The sequence below is a fragment of the Cucumis melo genome, chromosome 3 (assembly GCF_025177605.1).
Source record: "Cucumis melo cultivar AY chromosome 3, USDA_Cmelo_AY_1.0, whole genome shotgun sequence".
NCBI lineage: Eukaryota > Viridiplantae > Streptophyta > Magnoliopsida > Cucurbitales > Cucurbitaceae > Cucumis > Cucumis melo.
Window position 1 is genome coordinate 7,382,285 of NC_066859.1, and position 16,337 is coordinate 7,398,621.

At 33.0% G+C, this 16,337-nt stretch overlaps 1 protein-coding gene across 21 annotated transcripts; it reads right to left on the reverse strand.

Annotated features, from left to right (window-relative positions):
* Positions 1-5,613: 5,613 nt before the first annotated feature.
* Positions 5,614-16,021, reverse strand: LOC103485687 (uncharacterized). Of its 21 annotated transcripts, none has more exons than XM_051083003.1 (7): positions 15,765-16,021; positions 14,595-14,646; positions 11,948-11,995; positions 8,332-8,383; positions 7,513-7,943; positions 7,033-7,333; positions 5,614-6,610 (listed from the first exon to the last, which is right to left on the reverse strand). In XM_051083003.1, exon 7 carries the CDS (start codon positions 6,563-6,565, stop codon positions 5,963-5,965), a length of 603 nt encoding a protein of 200 aa, XP_050938960.1. In that variant the 5' UTR covers positions 6,566-6,610; positions 7,033-7,333; positions 7,513-7,943; positions 8,332-8,383; positions 11,948-11,995; positions 14,595-14,646; positions 15,765-16,021; the 3' UTR covers positions 5,614-5,962. The 21 variants fall into 21 exon arrangements, with proteins under 21 accessions (XP_050938960.1, XP_050938958.1, XP_050938962.1 ...); XM_051083001.1 differs by lacking the exon at positions 11,948-11,995 and adding an exon at positions 13,778-14,206; XM_051083005.1 differs by lacking the exon at positions 11,948-11,995 and adding an exon at positions 13,778-14,206 and having other exon boundaries at positions 7,513-7,966.
* Positions 16,022-16,337: the final 316 nt, after the last annotated feature.

Below are 16,337 nucleotides of genomic sequence, written 5' to 3' on the forward strand. Positions count from 1 at the left end.
TAAAAATGGGAATCCAATGACTTTTTTCTCTAATTTTTTAATTCTTATGGATGAAAGTGTTATCATAATTATAGATTTTAAATCTATATATAATAGATTAATTATAGGATCATATTCATGTTAAATTGTCAAAAATAATGTACCTAATTCTATTGTTTTCCTCAACCAAAATTTGAATCCTTAAGTGCAATTTTTCTCGTGAAGGGATTGAAGAAAACTTATTATTTTTGTATATTGGGGTCCATGACCTATACTAATTTAATTAGGTTATCATTAAGTTCTAATCAATATAGGAATATATTTCTACCCACTTAGTCAATACACAATTAGGAATCTAGAATCTTAATTAAATAGAGACTCAATCTAATAGAATAACTCAACATGATAAAATATTATTCCATATACATAACCCACACCTTAATTATACGTATTATTAAATAAGTCTAATTGAAAGATTTTTATTTTTTATTAAGACTTTTTCAATTCTTATGGAAATTATATTTTAATATAACTTTTTTTCAAATTATTTTTATAAAAATAATAATAAATCTACTACAAATATTAGTAATTGAAATTAAGAAAATAACGAGGAAAAGTAAAAATAAAATAAAATTTAACACCTAACGTTTGAGAGAAAGAGATAATAACTATTGAAAAGTAAAGTGACATTAAGGGCTTAGATTAAAATTGTCATAATAAATTTACAAACTTGTTTTACAATGAGAATGATAAGGTTATCGCTTATTAATTAAGTAGCATTTATAGCATTTATATATATTCAATATTATGCTCTAATTCAACCAAAATTACATACAACTACTTGATAAAGGATAACACAAGTAAGGAAAGATAGAAGCAAAGCCACATTTAAAGCTAGTTCGTTTGCTTTGTTATTTTATTTTATTTTTTTTGTATTCTTTTTGTTATAAGAAACTATGGTTGTTTGATGACAACACCAAAAAGAAAAAGTTAAATATTACTTGTTAACCAATATATAACAAAAGTCGTGTCCGAATATTTTCAAAACTACCTCTCCAACTACTTGAAAATGAATAGTATAATATACTTTCAAGAGAAAAAGTCAGTAACTATTGAAGAGTGGCACACCTTAAATACTGATTTAGAATTTATCGTGTAAGAAGAAATTCAAATATAATATGATTTAACATCCAAGTTGAGTTTTATGTTGAAGGGAAACTATTTCAAAATTATCCCACCACTTGAGAAGGAATAGCAAAGAAGCACAATCCTAAGAGTTTGATAGTTATAATGTTATGAATTTTAATCTTTTTGAGGACTTAATTGTGGGTCATGGCTTCATCTCCAAATTGAATTATGATCTCCATCACCGTTAGGCTAGGGGCCTCTTTAATAATCAATCATGTGATTTTTTTTTGGTGGGTAAGAAATATTTTTGAAAACTATATTTTCAGAAGCACTTTATTCACCAAAATTTGTACAAAAAGTAGTTGAAAAAGTGATTTGTTTAAATTAATTTAAAAATAGCTTTAGAAAAAAAAATTGAACTTGTCTGATGGTAGAATTCTTTCAAAATTACCCACTCCCTCTCCCCTCTTGTGTGCGATAACATAGGTCATTTTTAACTAATTAGCATGTATCTCTTAAAGAATAAAGTCATGTATCATCGTATAGAAAATGTATGTAGTTATTTCATAATGATGAAAAAAGCTAGATATCACTTATTAATTAGCATCCAAATCAAGTTATATGTTTGAATTCTTTCAAAATTACCCGTTGTACCATTACTTGGATTTGAATAACATAAGTCATTTCTAACAAAGGAGCAAGTGTCTCGAAAAGCAAAGTCACTTTATCATAAGAAATGTAACAATTCTTCTACAATAATGACAAAATTATATATCATTTATTAACTAACATCTAGATTGAGTTTTTCGCTACCTAAAAAAGAACGAAGTCACTTAATCATAACAAATTTACTAAAAGATTTATGATGGAAAAGTTAATACATATCACTTGTAAACCAAACATTTGAACAAATGAGTATACCAAATCAAAATTCATTCAAAAACACCCATGAGAGAAGGAAAGGGAAGGTATACTAAATGCATGATTGTAAATAGCTTAGCTTAAGAGATAAATCTATTATATTTGAAACCGTATCCAACAAAAAGGACTTTTGTGGGCCATGGGTTCAATTCCAAATTGCTCAATTTTGGGGCCATGGGTTTTTTTGTGGAAGATAGAAGTGAATTTTGGTGGGATTGTTACTTTTAAGAAATATTTTTTAAAATTTATAATTTTAGAAGTTGAGTCTTTAGCACCAAAAATAATTGAAAAAGTGACTTCCTTAAATTAATTAATAAATAGTAGTTTTATTGAACATATAACTTTTAACTTATTCTAAAATCAGTTTTATAGTTCAATACTAAATGAAGTTTTACCCCTAAATAAGGAAGAAAAATGAAAATTTTCAAATTTCACTACAATTTATTTATTATAGGGATTGTCATTAGGATTTAGAATGTTATTTGGTGATAAACAAAATACACAAGGAACTATTAAATTTTAAGATTATGATTAACATTTGAATTTAGAGAATATTATTAAATTTAAATATATTTTGTTGATATAATAAAATGATGGAAAAATAATCTACCTTTCTCAAATGGGACATTTTTAACTATAGTATAGTGAACCAAAATATTTATAAAATACAACAAATTTTCAAATTCTATCATCGCTATGCTTTTACAGACATAAAAACAAATAAGACTTAAATCCTACCTTGTATCTTGTTTTATTTTAGTTTATAAATTTTTAGAAATGTTATTTTAGTCTCCAAACTAAAAAAGAAATTGTAACTTCTATATTTGGATTATTAGAATCTAGATTTATGATATTACTTACATTGATAAATATCCAAAAACAAATTTCCTAATTTATTCTATAAATCTTTTAGGCCGACATAAAAACATAACCAACACATTTATCAAATAAACCTAAAATCTATTTTTTTTTCTTTTTTTTTCCCAAAACTCAAATCTCTCACATCCCGACTCCCCCACCTTTTACTACTTCCGTTTTATTTTTTAAATTGGATTCTTCAAACATATCAGAAGAACATTGAGTAGAAAAAAATAAAATGGAGCTGATAATATCATGACAAGGTATGATAAACTAAAAAAATAAAATAAGTACAACTCATATATAAAATGAACTCCAAGAAATTGTAGACAAATATTTTTACAATGAATCGCCAATAAATATATATATATATATATATATATATATATATATATTCATTCTTAAAATGATAGACGATATCTTTAATAGAAGTCTATCAATTATAGAGTTTATCCCTAAAAAAGAAAAGAAAACTATTAGTTAAATTCAATATTTGTAATCTTCTAAAAAATTACAATGTACTTAATTATTATCCAAAAAATACTACCCAATACAATTACTTTCAACTATATGGGATATAAATATCAATAAAGATAGAAGTAAATACCATCAATATATATTAATTAAGTTAAAAACAACTCTACAAATTAACGATTAAAAAAGAAAAGAAAAAGAAACATCTGTTCGTACATCTTGATATTAAATAGAACAGACACAAGAGAAGGGAAAGAGGACGAACCATATTCTTGAACTGCACAAAAAAAAAACATCGAAAACTGAATCCAAAGTCTACTCCATTTTGATTTCAGATCATTAAACTTACATAAAAGAAAATATTCTCTTAATTTTCTAAACCACAAAATACAGTAAACCTTGGATACATCATAATGATAGGTGGTTCAAATCCCCCAACCAACTCTTAAGCTCTATTGTAAATAGCTAGCATAACTAAGCCACTATGATATCCTTAACATTTTCTCACCTAAGTTATGTTAAATTCTTTATAAAAAAATGTAGGCATTGCTAGATCCATATGATTCAAAGAAGTTTCTTGATCACAAAATCATAGATGCACTGTGCTTTTTGTTTTTCCAAGATCTCTACAACACTTGCAAATATTAATCAGAAAAGCACTTAGGATCTAAATTTTTTATTATAGCAATGAAATAACCAATTATCAAAGAGGTCTTAGGATCTAAATTTTTTATTATAGCAATGAAATAACCAATTATCAAAGAGGTCATTTGCTTATTAAAAAGAAAATGCAACTGCAACTATTCTTTGTGGCTTTCCTAGAACATTATCTTCAGACAACTTCTTCTTGTGTTATTGAGGGATTTTTACAAGTGTCAGGGTAAAATCCATTTAAGAAAGATAACTTCTTATCTATGAAAATTATGAAAACTAAAAATCCACGAATCAGGGTATTGAAGTATTGTTGAGGAGTATTGTTTATTTAGCAAAGATACGTTTAAAGAAATTGCCAAAAGAGAACCATTTAACATTATGATAAAGTTACATATCTCTAATGAATCCCAACATTTAATTGGAGTTTTGTGCATGTATTTATTTGAAATTACCCACCCCTACTTGGGAAGGAATAGCAGAAAAACATAGGAGGGTGAGTGGCCATTGAATAATGGAGACACCTTAGAGACTTTGAAAAGTTTTGTATCACTAATTATCCAACACCTAAATGAAGTTTTATACTTGCATTCTTTCAAATTTATTTATCCCACCACTCCTTGGGGTGGGGGTAGAATAAGTTTTTTCTGTGAGAGAAACGAGTGTCTCTCGTAGAGAAAAGACATTTTACCAAGTGATAACTTCGAGGACTTGAATATTTCAACTTTGGAGTGGTTTAATATGGTTGAGGATTTTGTGTCTTTTCTGATCATACCAACTGTAGGAATCTTTTAGCAATCTCCCTCCCTCCCTCCCCTTGGCTTTTGGATTTGGTACAATATCCTTCTCCTCTTATCTTTAACATATTTCCAGCACCCCATCAGTACATTGTTTCTTTTCTTCAGATGAAAAATCAGTACATTGTTTCTTAACTTTCAACTCTACATCCCTACACCCTACTCCCTACTCCCTACTCCCTACTCCCTACTCCCCTACCCTCTACTTGAATTGCATATATACTCTAGAACAATGAGAAAAAAATATCAAAGCAATTACATAAGGATAAGGAAACGAAAAACCATACTATGTTAGCATACCATGCTAGCACACCGGCATCTCCATAACATACCACAGATAAAGTTGTCTCAAATAAACAAACTCAACCGATAGAACCAAGAACGGTGATCACATTTAAACTGATCGACTCACATAGTTAACAAACATATATAGTCAAACACACTGATAAGCAGAATATAACGACATCCAACATAAACTCCATAACTGACACTTCCTTCTCCATCAAATAAACACATATTCTTCGCTAAAAAGAAAAATGTAAACATGATCAAACTGAAGATGAAGAATGTGAAAATGTATATGTAAAACTCAATGCTTTCATTGAACATGATTTTTCCCTCACATATTATCAAGTTATTGTCATCAGGTTAGGCTTTTTCCAGTAATTTTTTCAATCCATGGTGGCAAACGTTGAACTTCAAACACACATTTTATTGTTCTCAAAGTATTTTTACTGCAATAATGGTTGGTGCTTAGAAGTGATGTTCTAAATCTCAAGAAACTTCTTTTCAATGTGCAAGAGTATTGGCATCACTAACATATCCAATAAGTGAAAAATCAAATGTTACAAACTCCATTGCTATCTATTAATTTTGGCTTACAGTTAAGATTGATGAGTACAATCCCCCTACAAATAAGAACTTCTAAGAAAAAGGCATATTAACGAAAGCCATAGGTGCAAGCAATCCTCAATGCTACCGATACCAAAGTGGGAAAACAAGAAAACATGTAACCTTAAAAATAAAATTGTTGGAGTAACTCATTACATTGCTGCATTATCCCTAAAGAAGATAAAGCTGAGAAACATCAACTCATATCAGTTGTACTAACTCCAAGGTTCGATTGTCAAATTTTACTGACCTTCTTGAACGTTTCAAGCATCGCTATCACTGCTATCATCATCGTCGTTTGCCAGATCCGTAGCGAAATAAACTCCAGGGTGAACCGTTCGCCTCCTCGTCCTTGAAGGAAGGATGTTGTCCAAATCGACCTCCGCAAGTGGATCATCCGACAAATCGCTCTCTTCAGAATCCAAGTCGCTTCCATCATCACTGGAATCCTCATCGTTGTCGTCATCTTCCTCTATCAATTTCCCTTTTCCTTTGTCATCCTTCATAATCCCCTTCCCCTTCCGATCCGCAGCCACTTTCCCACTCGATTTTTCGTCATCCTCACTATCGTTTTCATCCTCATAATCCTCCTCCTCATCTCTCGCGTCTAAACTAGCTCCATCAACTCCATCGTCATCCTTCCCTTCCAGAACCGTAGACGAAACATTATCAATCTCTTCATCACTTCCCTTATGATCACCATTCTCAGCATTGTTCTTCACATAATTACAGGATTCTTCACCCTCAACCACTTCGAGCTTCTGAATTTTGTTTGAACGCTCCTCTTTCAGTTGGAAGCAAGAATCAACAGGTTTTCGCTTCGCATCAAATGCGACCTCCTCCTCTCTATTGGTAATTTCTGCCATTTAATTTGGCGCAAAACCGGTACACAATTGAAGAAGCTTCAAAACCTAATTGTTTGAATCAATGAAAGAAACAAAAAATTAGGGTTTTGAAGAAGAAACTGTACGAGAATCAATCAATTGACGAAACCAAACCGGAATCATAATTTCCCAGTTCAAAACATAATTTCCCAGTTCCAAATTGTTTGTTTCCGTTTCAGTAAAAATTCAAATTTCACCATATGTATCTATTGTAAATTCCACTAATTTTACCTTTTTCACTATCTTAAACTTAAATTGAGCTAATTCTTAGATTCTTATTTTTTAAAAACTGTGTCACACCCTGATCTAAGTTTTCCCCTCTAACCTAGATCGTGGTGTGAATCTATTCCTTAAACTCATACATTTCATATATAGGATTAGTAAAACATTTTCCAAGAAATTCTATAAAAATTTCGGCAGAGTCTCCCCAGAAAACGAACTAACCATACCTGGAAAATAGAAGAAAGACACACTTCTATACTCTTCAAAACTCAATTATCCTCGAGTGTATCTCACCACACACTCATCCAACATAATCCAGATTCCCAAACAAAGTTTATATTCAACTACGAACTAGTTACAAAAGAATTACAATTTAATAAAAGACCTCTCAGACTCAAATTCTCATCATGACTCTCGTTTCTTCTAATAACCCAATAATACAATAGAATGCATAAGTATATACTACACAATGAGATACTACAACCACTGCCAGGAAAGCACAACCAATGCTTGGTCCTTAATCGTTACCTGGAGGGGAGAAAACATTGAAAACATGAGTTGAAACTCAATGAGTGCCAATTTTGTTTATTTTTCTCAAAAACTTATAAAACATACATTTAACAGTTTAGTTATAAAATCAACACCGAAATGATAATTAAAACATTAGAATCATGTATTACCATAAACCATAAGTAAGGCAAACAAACCTGTATCCAAATCAACCATGGCAAGGCATCTAAATATACGGCCAAAGATAGCTCGCACATGACTAAAAATCATGCAGCCAAAACTAGCTCACGCATATTTAGTACCCGCCAGGATAACAACCTCCATCCAATCCGATCCAACCTATCCAATCCATCCATGATAGCATACTAAGCATACGGCCCAAGGATAGCTCACACGTGATCCAATCCACAAGGAAACACGCGGCCAAACGGAGCTCACGCATACTTAGCACCTACCACGGTAACAACATACCGCTCCTATGTGCACATAGAGCCACCAAACCATGGTTTAAGCTAGGCCCGAAGCCATGTCACAATCCTCCATCCATGTCCTCACGTAGGCTCAAGTTCTCGGCTCTCCAGTCACGGCCTCTTTCAGCCCCGGAATCCCCTGACAACCGTAGGTGGTGCTACGGAAACACATTCATGTAGCCTTAAGGGTAATCACCAACATCCATAATATCACATAATTCAAGTTTAAAACCAAACATAGTTAGAAACTCATTTTCACATCATTTTCGATATTTTGCCATCAATACATACTTTTAGAACTTATTTAAATCTAGTTATAAATCAATGAAGATTTTAGAAATCAGTTGTCATCCAGAACTTGTTTAGTAAAGTTGGTTTCAACCACAATTCCGAAGTACAAGAGTTCATGGAATACCGAAATTCATATTTGAAAACACTTTTGACATATAGATCATAAAACAATCATACAAGTAATCGTCACAATTACAGCGTACTATAATAACATATACAAATTTATAACGAAAATATTTGAAAATAACCACTCACAATCAATTACTCGATCCCCTGGGATTATACGCTTTTCCCACTTCAATTTGGCCTGAAACAACGTTCAAGGTCACATCATTGTCTTCACTTAGCAAGACAACACAATAATCTCTAAAATTACTTCATTACGAGCATTCAAACTATTTTACATTTGTTGAGTCCTTACATTCTCAAATCTCCTTGGACTAGACTAAAAATTCACTTCAAACCTTTAAACTTCAAATTTAGATATTTAGATTTAAATCGACTATGTCAACATGAACCCACTAACTTTAAACTTCATAAGGCCACCTAGATCCATTTTATGTTTCTAAGGTCCTCAATTTGTCAAAGCGCTTAGAATTAGACTAAGTCTTTCACCTACGAACCCTTGGACTTGAAATCTAGATACTTAACCCCATGAGCATCCAAGTTAGTTCAAATTCAACGGGTCTTTTATGTAGATACAACAAGCTCAATGGATCGTCTATGTGGATTTATGTCCATTATATCAACAAGGGACCAACAACCTTTAAGTACTTCTAAGATTTAGATTGAACAATCTTCCAAATGGTTTACTTTAGGCTATTTGGACCCTTAAACTTCAACTTAAACTCTTAATACCACAAGCACCCAAACATGAGAGAACCCACTAAAATTTATTTAAACAATATCAAAATCACCTCGACAACACATTTCTCAAAATTTTCCAGATTCGCAATATGAACTTCAAATGATCATAACTCTTTCAATGCTTAACCAAAATGAGTGTTCTTTATGTCAAAATCTTCATTTTAATGTCCTCTATAAACGACATGAAGGAAGCAAAATACGATACCAGACAGATTGTTACAGAATTGGCTCGAAACAGAGAGTGTTCAAAAACGGAGTCTTCTGCTATCCCCTGACTTGTTTATGAAATTAAGCTTACTTCCAATCATATTTAGTTCACAATTTCTTCATAAAATTTGTAGTAAATTGAATAAGCTTTCCAACCATAATAAATAGAGATCCTAATTCCACCGGTACACTCTGAAATATAAGAAAAACCATAGACCTCCTGATTTCGTTTGAAAACACTTGCTCTGTCTTTTGTGTGAAAATTCACCCAATAAACCTCAGAATTTGCTTAAACTCTCTGCATAAAATTTGTTCAAAAATGAAATAGCTTTCAGAAAATGCAAATCTCACCTATTAGATCTTCTTGAGAAGCTCAAATTGAAATAAAAACCAAAAGTGTGCAGCGGCAGAACTTCTGTCGACCATGGGCTGCTAGACGATGGAAGAGAAGGACGGTGAGTGTAAGGGAGCGATGGAGAAATAGGAAGAGAGGACCATGGGATGAGGGAATGGGCGAGGGGAAGAAGAAGAAGGAGAATTTTTTTTTTTTTTTTGAACTCCTCTCTCAAAGAATGGAGAAGAAGGGAGAAATTTTCACTTTTTTCATTTCTCTTTTTTTTTATAAAGAAATATGTAAAATGTCTTTTATGCCCTCCACTCAAAACAAATCTTCAACTTTGGCCTTTTTCTTAGCCTTTCCATTACCTTTTAAATTTCCAAATATTTAACAAAATAAAATTGCTCCAATGATTCAACCCGTGAAGAATTTACACTTGGATTTTAAACTTGTATTTTACAACTTAAAGAATATTAATATACATAGAAGGAGAATGGAATGAAGGCTTACAAGTTACTACCTGTCTTTTTAAGAATTTCGTTCTCGAAATTCGATTGAAGTGATGATGTGAGAAGATGTGGGTATCGCGCCTTCATTGCTTGTTCCGTCTCTCATGTTGCTTCTTCCATATTATGGTTCCTTCAACGAATCTTGACTAATGGTATGACTTGTTTCTTAGCACTTGTTCCTTTTTGTCAAGGATTTGTGTTGGTTCATCCTCGTAGGACAAGTTCTCTTTCAATTGGACCAATTGTGCCTCAAGAATATGACATGGATTAGGAACGTACTTACGCAACATCGACACATAAACACATCATGGATACTGGAAGGTTCCAATATATTCCAATATCCTACAAGATTTAAGATCCTTTCTACCAAGCACAGCTTTCCAAAGAAGCTTAAGGGGAAACTTTAACACCAATTTCAACATTTATCTACACAACTCCTTTGGCGATATTGGGTTGTTTTTAGTTTGACCTTGATAACCTCTATTGTCTCATTGGTGACTTATAATAACTTCTGATCAAATCACCTTCTCACCCTTACTTCAACTCAAGACATAAAATGTTATTACAAACAAATTCGAAGGGAGTCGTTTCAATGTTGGAATTGTAACTATTGTTACAATCGAATTCCATCAATGAGAGATATGAGTTATAGTTATCTTAAACGGTGAAACATAGACTTGTAACATATCCTATAATGTCGAAGTGGTTCGCTTTGACTTTCCATTAGTTTCAGGATAAAAGGGTTGTACTAACCTTAGTTTAGTACCTATAGCTTGCTATGGACTTAGCCAAATTCATCCAAGTACTTAGCAGCATGTAAAGGTAAAAACAAAATCAAGTTATCCCTATCAGTCTGTTGACTATCACCCAAACACCACTGTGTTTTCTCCATGCTCAAGGAAGTCCAAAAGAAAAATTCATTATAAAGTATTTCTAGTTCCATTTAGTAGTTGAAATGGATTCAATAGTTATGTTGCTTTTGTCTAAACAGTTCAACCTATTGGCAAATCAAACATCTTGATGCACACTCAACTATTTTTCGCTTCATTTGAGGCCACCAATAATGTTGTTTCAAAGTTCCATACACCTTGGTACTTCTTGAAGTCATAGTATAAATTGAGACTTAAACTTCCGATATCATTTCATCCTTTTAACTCCAAATTGTTCAGAATGCACAATTGATTGTATCTTGTTATTACTCCATCGCCTCTTAGATCATAGTTTGCTTGAAAGCCTTGCTTTACTGGTACTCTCTACTTTAAACCTTCATCTTTTGTTTACTTCAATAGTTTTGCCAACAAGAGCAAGCCTTATCGAAATTTGTGCAAGAAAAACTCCATAAGAATCCACACTCAACAATGCATTACGCTCTTGTCCCAAGACAAAGAAAAACTTATTGTCTTCAAAGAAACTTAAGGATGGGTTGCCTTTCTACTTAAGGCATCAACTTTCACAATAATTTCCTGGATGGTGATCAATGGTGTGGTTAAAATCCTTGATCAACTCTAACCATATCCTTCATGTCTAGTATAACTCTTTTGACAAAATAAATATTTTTAGCATCTATCAAGATATGACACTTTTCTCCATAAAAATGGTGTCGCCATATTTTTACTGCTAACACTACTGTGGCTATTCCCACATCATGTGTCGCATAGTTACACTCATGCTTCTTCGACTGTTTAGAATCATAAGCTATCGCTTTACCTTTGCACATTAGTGCACAACCTAAACTCAGAAGTATCATAGTAAGTTTCAAACACAACATCAGGTATTAGAAGTGTAAAATAGGCATGAAAACTAGTTATCTCTTCACTCCATAAAAACGTTCACAATCTTCAGCCACGTAAATTCTTAGTTCTTCCTGGTCAAGTGGTTAAGGAAGAGCTAACTTTGAAAATCCTTCTATAGAATGTCTGTAATATCCATTTAACCCAAGAAGATCACATACCTTAGAAATTGTTATGGGTTGCTTCCACTTACGTATTACTTCAACTCCCTGAAAATCCACTAGTACACCCTCAGTTGTATTAACATAACTAAAGAATGCTACCTGTCTACGCCAGAACTCATGTACACTGAACTTAACACACTCTTTATTGTTTTGTAACATTAATGACAATTTTCAAAGATGTATCACCATATTTTCTTTCCCTTTAAAATAAGAATTACATCTACCATGAGAACAAGAAAATTTGTTCTAGCTTGAAATACTCGATTCATTAAGTCTATAAAGGCAATCAGTGCCTTAGTCAAATCAACAACATTACAAGACACTAATAATGGTCATACCTCATTCTAAACATCATCTTTGTTACAGTTGGTTCCTTACTCTTTAATGGATAACATATGCCCTCAACTATTTTAAAGAACACTAAGGCATCCTTTAGCTAATCAAACAAATCGTCAATACGTGGCAAAAGATGCTTATTATGGACTATTACCTTGTCCAACTATCACTAATTAATACTTACTGTTAGAATGTCATCTTCTTCTTAACAATTCAAAACTAGTGCATCCAAAGAGAAACACTAGGCTACACAAAACCTTTACTCACAAGTTTCTACAATGAGCCTTCAACTTTCTCATTCAAGCTAAAAAAAATTCATTATGTTTTGCATCTCGATATGACCTTAGATAAGGTTATCATGAATAACTCTCCCATGTCCTTTCCAACAAACTATCTACCACCAAGGCATAGCTCAGTATAACGCCATCATCACTTTGCCTTTTTCTACAACAAGGGAATGACAAGTCCCACCGCTTATCTTATACCGAATATTGTCGTTCCCAGAACCTTTAAAAGCTTAATTCCTAAGTTTTTCTTAGGATTATCTCACATATTTCCCATACCAACAATAATATCTTGAGTCAAATGAGACATCATCGGCTCACCAAAATTCTTTTTCCGCCTGAGGGTAACTAGTGTCGCTTTCACTTTCTCAACTCCATATCTAAACTGTCAAGAGCATCACGAGTTTTCTTAGTAGGTTACCTAGATCGTATGCCACAGTTGTGTATGTTTCAAAGCAACTTACTTATGTGATTCAAATTCTTGCAAAGTCTCTAGTGCATAAACTCTTAACTTTCCAAACTCTTGCTCATAACCCTTAGGTTTCCCAAAACAATGCTCTGATACCAAATTCTCACACCTCGATTTAAGTTTTCCCCTCTAACCTAGATCGTGGTGTGAATCTATTCCTTAAACTCATACCTTTCATATATAGGATTAGTAAAACATTTTCCAAGAAATTCTATAAAAATTTCGGCAGAGTCTCCCCTGAAAACGAACTAACCATACCTGGAAAATAGAAGAAAGACACACTTCTATACTTTTCAAAACTCAATTATCCTCGAGTGTGTCTCAACACACACTCATCCAACATAATCCAGATTCCCAAACAAAGTTTATATTCAACTACGAACTAGTTACAAAGGAACTACAATTTAATAAAGCAGCTCTCAGACTCAAATTCTCATTATGACTCTCATTTCTTCTAATAACCCAATAATACAATAGAATGCATAAGTATATACTACACAATGAGATACTACAACCACTGCCAAAAAAGCACAACCAATGCTTGGTCCTTAACCGTTACCTCGAGGGGAGAAAACATTGAAAACATGAGTTGAAACTCAATGAGTGCCAATTTTGTTTATTTTTCTCAAAAACTTATAAAACATACATTTAACGGTTTAGTTATAAAATCAACACCGAAATGATAATTAAAACATTAGAATCATGTACTACCATAAACCATAAGTAAGGCCAACAAACCTGTATCCAAACCAACCATGACAAGGCATCTAAATATACGGCCAAAGATAGCTCGCACATGACTAAAAATCATGCGGCCAAAACTAGCGAACGCATATTTAGTACTCGCCACGATAACAACCTCCATCCAATCTGATCCAACCAATCCAATCCATTCATGATAGCATACTAAGCATACGGCCCAAGGATAGCTCACACGTGATCCAATCACAAGGAAACACGCGGCCAAACGGAGCTCACGCATACTTAGCACCTACCACGGTAACAACATACCGCTCCTATGTGCACATAGAGCCACCCAACCATGGGTTAAGCTAGGCCCGAAGCCATGTCACAATCCTCCATCTATGTCCTCACCTAGGCTCAGGTTCTCAGATCTCCAGTCACGGCCTCTTTCAGCCCGGAATCCCCTGACAACCGTAGGTGGCGCTACGGAAACACATTCACGTAGCCTTAAGGGTAATCACCAACATCCATAATATCACATAATTCAAGTTTAAAACCAAACATAGTTAGAAACTTATTTTCACATCATTTTCGATCTTTTGCCATCAATACATACTTTTAGAACTTATTTAAATCTAGTTATAAATCAATAAAGATTTTAGAAATCAGTTGTCATCCAGAACTTGTTTAGTAAAGTTGGTTTCAACCACAATTCCGAAGTACAAGAGTTCATGGAATACCGAAATTCATATTTGAAAACACCTTTGACATATAGATCATAAAACAATCATACAAGTAATCGTCACAATTACAGCGTACTATAATAACATATACAAATTTATAACGAAAATATTTGAAAATAACCACTCACAATCAATTACTCGATCCCCTGGGATTTTACGCTTTTCCCACTTCAATTTGGCCTGAAACAACGTTCAAGGTCACATCATTGTCTTCACTTAGCAAGACAACACAATAATCTCTAAAATTACTTCATTACGAGCATTCAAACTATTTTACATTTGTTGAGTCCTTACATTCTCAAATCTCCTTGGACTAGACTAAAAATCCACTTCAAACCTTTAAACTTTAAATTTAGATATTTAGATTTAAATCGACTATGTCAACATGAACCAACTAACTTTAAACTTCATAAGGCCACCTAGATCCATTTTATGTTTCTAAGGTCCTCAATTTGTCAAAGCGCTTAGGATTAGACTAAGCCTTTCACCTACGAACCCTTGGACTTGAAATCTAGATACTTAACCCCATGAGCATCCAAGTTAGTTCAAATTCAACGGGTCTTTTATGTAGATACAACAAGCTCAATGGATCGTTTATGTGGATTAATGTCCATTATATCAACAAGGGACCAACAACCTTTAAGTACTTCTAAGATTTAGATTGAACAATCCCCCAAATGGTTTACTTTAGGCTATTTGGACCCTTAAACTTCAACTTAAACTCTTAATGCCACAAGCACCCAAACATGAGAGAACCCACTAAAATTTATTTAAACCATATCAAAATCACCTCGACAACACATTTCTCAAAATTTTCCAGATTCGCAACATGAACTTCAAATGATCATAACTCTTTCAATACCTAACCAAAATGAGTGTTCTTTATGTAAAAATCTTCATTTTAATGTCCTCTATAAATTATATGAAGGAAGTAAAATAAGATTCCCAACATATTGCTCCAGAATTGGCCCGAAACAGAGAGTATTCAAAAACGGAGTCTTCTGCTATCCGCTGACTTGTTTATGAAATTAAGCTTACTTCCAATCATATTTAGTTCACAATTTCTTCATAAAAGTTGTAGTAAATTGAATAAGCTTTCCAACCATAATAAATAGAGATTCTAATTCCACCGGTACACTTCGAAATACAAGAAAAACCAGAAACCTCCTGATTTCGCGTGAAAACACTTGCTCTGTCTTTTGTGTGAAAATTCACACAATAAACCTTAGAATTTGCTTAAACTCTCTTCATAAAATTTGTTCGAAAATGAAATAGCTTTCAGAAAATTCAAATCTCACCTCTTAGATCTTCTTGAGAAGCTCAAATCGAAATAAAAACCAAAAGTGTGCAGCGGCAGGACTTCTGTCGACCATGGGCTGCTAGACGATGGAAGAGAAGGACGGTGAGTGTAAGGGAGCGATGGAGAAATAGGAAGAGAGGACCCTGGGATGAGGGAATGGGCGAGGAGAAGAAGAAGAAAGAAGAATTTTTTTTTGAACTCCTCTCTCGAAGAATGAAGAAGGAGAAGAAGGGAGAAATTTTCTCTTTTTTCCTTTCTCTTTTCTTTTTTTTTTTTATAAGGAAAGATGTAAAATGTCTTTTTTGTCCTCCATTCAAAACAAATCTTCAACTTCGGCCTTTTTCTTAGCCTTTCCATTACCTATTAAATTTCTAAATATTTAACAAAATAAAATTGCTCCAATGATTCAACCCGTGAAGAATTTACACTTGGATTTTAAACTTGTATTTTACAACTTAAAGAATATTAATATACATATAAGGAGAATGGAATGAGGGCTTACAATATGACTCTTTCTAATTTCTACAACTCGAATATCGCGGGCCGCAATTAGCAAAAAAAAAGAAAAAAA